Here is a 5,818-nt window from a genome sequence, read left to right on the forward strand (position 1 = left end):
GTGCCACCAGGGCACTGGCCATGCTATCAGGAAGACTAAATCTCCAGAGAAGGGTCTGAGACTTGGTAAAGTAGAGGGTCAGTGAAAGAGACCTTCAATAATATGGATTGACTTAGTGGCTGCAATAATGAGCTCAGATATACACACAACTGTGAGGTTAAATTTGGATCAGGCAGTGTTTCCTTCTGTGACACACGGGGTCACTATGAATGAGAAATGACGTGATGACACCTAAGGCAACCACTACCACTACTACGTACCAGAAAGATGCTTACTGGTGTTTCGTGGACTATGCAAAGGCATTAGACTGTGTGGACCAGAATAGACCGTGGACAACCTTGAGAAGAGTGGGGATTCCTGGACACTTTAGTGTGTTCATTTGGAACTTGTGCATGGATCAAGAGGCAGTTGTGTGAACAGAGCCCAGGAATACTGCATGATTTAAAATCAAGAAAGGTGTGTGTCAGGGTTGTATCCTCCCACCATACTTGTTCTATCTGTATGCTGAGCAAATCATCAGAGAAGCTGGATTCTATGAAGAAGAATGTAGCATCAGGATTGGAGGAAGGCTTATTAGCAACCTGTGGTATGCAGATGATACAGCCTTGCTTGCTGAAAGTGAGGAGGAATTGAAGCACTTACTGATGAAGATCAAGGGTTGTAGCCTTCAATATGAGTTAAAACTCAGTGTAAGGAAGACCAAGATCCTCACTAGACCAACAGGTAACAGCATGATGAATGGAGAAAAGATTGAACTTGTCAAGGATTTTGTCTTGCTTGGATCCACAATCAATGCTCATGGAAGCAGCAGCCAAGAGAACAAAAGACGTATTGCACTGGGTAAACCTGCCACACAAGGTCTTTCTAGAGTATTGAAGAGCAAAGATGTTACTTTAAAGACTAAGGGGCACCTGACCTAAGCCATGGTATCTTCCATTGCATCATATGCATGTGAAAGTTGGAAATTGAATGAAGAAGGCCATTGAAAAATAGACACATTTGAATTATGGTGCTGGAGAAGAATATTGAAAGTACCATGGACTGCTCAAAGGACAAACCTATTGGTATTGGAAGAAGTCAGGCCAGAGTGCTTCTTAGAGGCAAGGATGGCACGACTTAGTCTTACATACTTTAGACATATTGTCAGGAGAGACCAGTCTCTGGAGAAAGACAGCATGTTTGGTTAAGTGGAGGGGCAGCAAAAAAGAAGGTGGCCCTGAATGCGATGGAGTGACACTGTGGCTGCATCAATGGGCTCCAGCATAGGAACACTGGTGAGGATGACACAGGACTGTGCAGTGTGTCATCTGCTGTGCACAGGGTCACTATGAGTCAGAGCTGACTCGGCACCTAACAACAAAAATACTACAACGTATGACTTAGAAGAAGTATTTGGGCTCAAGCCCCAAAGAAGGAGAGACTCACTACATGTAGAGGAGGAGAGACTGACAAACATCCGGACCCAGACTGAGGGACATTCATTTATTTGTACCCGGGGAGGGGTGTGAGGGGGCTTGCTTATAGACCCTGATATCAGTACTGCATTCAGTGGCAACTGGCTGGACAAGAAAGGATCCAGTAATGGGTAGCTGTGGCCCTTTTTAATCAACTTTGAGTGAGGTGAGTGACGGAAATTATTTGAGATTCATTGTTAGGTCAACTTTGTGATAAGGGGGAAGGAGGAAGCATTCACAGGGTAGCTGGCTGTGTTCTGGCCTGACTACCTGTGGGAGGAGGTGTCTGGGTGACCCAAAGGACATCCCAGGAATGCCTCCTTAGCTGAAGTGTGGCCATTTTGGAGCCTTAACTAGTGTCCCTACAGGAGGTTTTCATTACAATGTTATCCCCATTTCACCGAACAAAAGATGAAGGCTTAGAGGGGGGAAAGAACATGCCTCAAATTGCACAACAAATATGTCGTGGGGTCAGAATTCGACACAGAGAGGCACAGAGCAGTTCGGCGGCTTGGAGTGGTGTCACTGGGTGAGCACTCAGGCCTCTTCCCATAGCCTCTGCTGACTTTAGGTTGTGTATGGAATGACTCAGAAAAGGCAGGGTTTGGGTTAATTAACGCATTGGATGGAAAGCGAGCTGTGGCCCTCAGGGAACTCAGGTATTATATAAACTCTGGCGTAAGTGGTCAGGAGGTGGAGCAGCTCAGAGTTCTGCAGCGACACAGGTGTTAGATGCTTCCCAAGGCTCCCAGGATGGGTCCTAAGGCCCTGCGCCGCTCTGGGCTCTGTTTCAGGGTTGAGTATCGTGCTGCCCACCCAGTGCTATTTCTAATGCTCTTGGCTAATGTGCTGGTGATTTGGCCTGAGGCTGCTAAAGTCAGGGTGGGCTTCCAGGCCCCCTGGAACATCTCTCATCCACTCAGTGTGCAAAGACTCGGTGCGGGCCTTCAGCTTGCCATCGAGCAGGTCAGCTTGGAGCTGGCTCCCCGGGGAAACTTCAGTTGGGAGTTTACTTACACCCGCACAAGCTGCAGTGCCAAGGAGGCCCTCGCTGTTTTCATCAACCAGGTCCAGCGTGAACAGATTGCCGCTCTGTTTGGACCAGCATGCCCAGAAGCGGCTGAGGTAGAGTATACAACCCTTTAGAAACATTGCCTCAGTTTCCATTGAAAAAAAAGGGGGTGATTTTAAAGACTATATTCCAGATAAGAATAATCTCTTGACAAAGATTGTACGATTATTCTAATGACTGCGTAGTAGTTTTTGAGGATCATTTCTTTGAGGTGTAATTCGAGAAGTAATTAGAGCAGTTAGCATTCTCTTAGAAAACCTTTCAAATCAGGGAGTATTCGCTTACCCACCCTCCTTTCCCGTTTGTTGATGGTGTGCACTTGAGGCTGGTGTGTGTAGCCTCATTGCTTTCCATCCTACTGTTGTCAGCCATATCATTCAGAAAGTAGAATTAAAAAACCAATGCTTGGTTTCAACAAGAAAATGGTCACTCGTTTAGGTTTCCTTTATGTGCATATAATAAATTACTATGATGGTGAAAGCAAATGGGGGGAAAAAAAACCCAGAATGTGACAGATTGCAATAAACTAGATCAAGAGACCCAGGACAATGAATGGCATTTATTTGTTGGCTAATGGGATACCCTTTGTTGATGTTCTTTGTTGAGCCCTCGTGGGGTAGTGGATTATAAATTGGGCTGCTAACTTCAAGGTCAGCAGTTCAAAGGCACCAGCTTCTCCAAGGGAGAAAGAAGAAGCTTTCTACTCCCGCAAATATTTACAACGTCAGACACCCACAAGGGCAGTTTTACTCTGCCCTACAGGGTCCTTATGAATTAGAACCAACTTTATGGCAGTGAGTTTGGTTTTTGATTGGCTATTGCATGATCTGTGGTGCTGATGGGAAGTCTAAATATGAAGGAGCATCCTCATTCTCACTCTTAAATGTACTGCCCAATTGTCGTTAATGTTGGTGAATTGTGGAGAAATGTAACATTTGAATTTGAATTTGATTCTTGGTTTCTCGTCTACGGCCATACCACCCTGAACGTGCCAGATCTCCTCTGATTCTTGGTTTCTCCTGAGGCTCCCTGTTGGACACATGTATTGCTTATTCAAAGTCTATAAGATCAAGCTCAAATGTCATGAAGAGATTTTTAGTCCCTCTACCCACCACGTCTCTAATTCCCAAATCAGGAGTAATTTCTTTCTTCTCTAAACTATAATATGCCCATTGTCTGTCCACCTTGAAGGGTGGGTGTATTGAACACTAGAGCTATTTTGATTTATATGCACTTCTATAAATGCAACTTCTCCAAAGTTCCTTATCAAGACTTGGCGCCTAACGAGTAATGAATAAAGAATTAATTGAGAAATCTGGCTAGACCAGAGGATGTACACTGGTACAGATAGGAACTGGAAACACAGGGAATCCAGCACAGATGATCCCTTCAGGACCAGTGGTGAGAGTGGCGATACTGGGAGGGTGGGTTGGAAAGGGGGAACCAATTACAAGGATCTACATATAACCTCCTCCCTGGGGGATGGACAATAGAAAATTGGGCGAAGGGAGATGTCGGACAGTATAAGATATGACAAAATAATAATATTTTATAAATTATGAAGGGTTCATGAGGGAGAGGGGAGCGGGAAGGGAGAGGTAAAATGAGGAGCTGAGATCAAGGGCTCAAGTAGAAAGCAAAGGTTTTGTGAATGATGATGGCAACAAATGTACAAATGTGCTTGACACAATGGCTGTATGGATAGATTGTGACAAGAGTTGTACGAGCCCCCAATAAAATGATTTTTAAAAAAGAATTAATTGAGAAAGAATGCTGTCATTGAGAGTTGAGCTGGCATTATAAATGAGGGCTCTGGGACCAGATTGCCTCTGTTTCGTTGTTGGCTCTATTATTTGCTAAATTTGTGCCTGTAGGCGAAAAACTTACATCTCTGTGCCTCCATGGTTTTTCATCTATAAAATGGGATAAGGCTAATACCCTAGAGACATTTCCAGGAATTTAGATCATTCTATCTAAGCTCTTCATAGAGTGCTTGACACACGGGATGAACAAATTCTTCTCACTGTTATCCTTGTCTGCTGAGGTCCATTGGATCCAAGCCATTGCATCACCGACTCATAAACACACTGGATTCACCATCTATCCAACATAGTTTATTAGGGAGTTGGAGGGTAGCCTAAGCTCAGCTATGGAAAAGCATTCTTCTGTTTACTTTCAAGGTTATTGGTTTGCTGGCTTCTGAGTGGAATATCCCCATGTTTGACTTTGTGGGACACACGGAGAAACTGGAGAGCCACTCCTTGTATGACACCTGTGTGAAGCTCGTGCCCCCCATGCAGGAGATGGGTGAGGTGCTCCAGAAAACTCTCCAATACTTGGGGTGGAAACACATTGGGATGTTTGGAGGCTACTCGGGAGCTACCTCCTGGGATGGACTGGATGAGTTGTGGAGGGTTGTAGAAAAGAAACTCAAAGCCCAGTTCACCCTCACCGCCCATGTGACACACACCAACCAGGATCCAGCCTCCCTTCAAGAGAATCTTAGACGCATGGCCGCAGTTGCCAGAGGTGAGTTAAAAAAAAAAAAAAGTCTCCCCTTGCTTATGAAGAGACAAATAGGAAAAGCACATGGTGGTGGTGGTGGGGTGTGTGTGGGGGTCCCTAACCACTAAGAACGTTTGATTTTCTGTGGGTGACAACAGCAGATGGAAATCGTTCCCAATATAATGAAATATAAAACCAGCTCCCTTCCTGGCCCCACATCACCAAGAGAGCATTGCTTTTTTGTTCAAAGTGAAGCTCTCGTGGCTCTCATGGTATGATGCTCCCAGTAAGATCTGGAGCATCTCCGGGTAGACTGGGCCCTGCACTTCTGTGTTGTTCAGAGCATGGGCTGTGTGCTCCTGGGCAAGGACCTGAACCTCTCTGTTCTGATCTGTAAAATGCGGACAATCCTCCTACCTACCTCTACGAATTACGAGGATTGAACAAGATCGTGCCTGTAAAGCACGTAGCACTGGGTCTAGACGTAGTTACTTGGTCAACCTGGGTTAGCACTTATTTTTGTTGGGGTGCTTACGAGACTCTACATCCTAGCATGGTTAGCAGTAAGGACTAACTGACTCCTGACTGCTCTTCACATAAACTAAGGCCAGCCCATAGTGGACCTAGCCTTAGGGATTTGGGACTGGAGTGCCACTTGCAGCCCCACCCAAGGCTCGGTTCTTTCAGACCAGCATCCCCTCATCCTTGCAGACTTGGCCCAGGCTCGCTCCACTCCTGTCTGATTCCTGGATGCACGGTACTTTTTTTTTTTTTTTAAATCATTTTA

General features: G+C 45.4%; 1 protein-coding gene across 1 annotated transcript in view; it reads left to right on the forward strand.

The window, feature by feature from the left end:
• Positions 1–2,207: 2,207 nt before the first annotated feature.
• LOC101658448 (guanylate cyclase 2G-like) overlaps positions 2,208–5,818 on the forward strand; it is a 51,750-nt gene continuing 48,139 nt past the window's right edge. Inside the window, exons 1-2 of the mRNA XM_004701282.2 lie at positions 2,208–2,579; positions 4,707–5,055. Coding sequence (XP_004701339.1) covers positions 2,208–2,579; positions 4,707–5,055 — 721 coding nt within the window. The remainder of the gene's footprint in view (positions 2,580–4,706; positions 5,056–5,818) is intronic.

This window comes from Echinops telfairi, unplaced genomic scaffold (genome assembly GCF_000313985.2).
Source record: "Echinops telfairi isolate 266 unplaced genomic scaffold, ASM31398v2 ScPeMD7_70;HRSCAF=299, whole genome shotgun sequence".
In the NCBI taxonomy this organism is placed as follows: domain Eukaryota; kingdom Metazoa; phylum Chordata; class Mammalia; order Afrosoricida; family Tenrecidae; genus Echinops; species Echinops telfairi.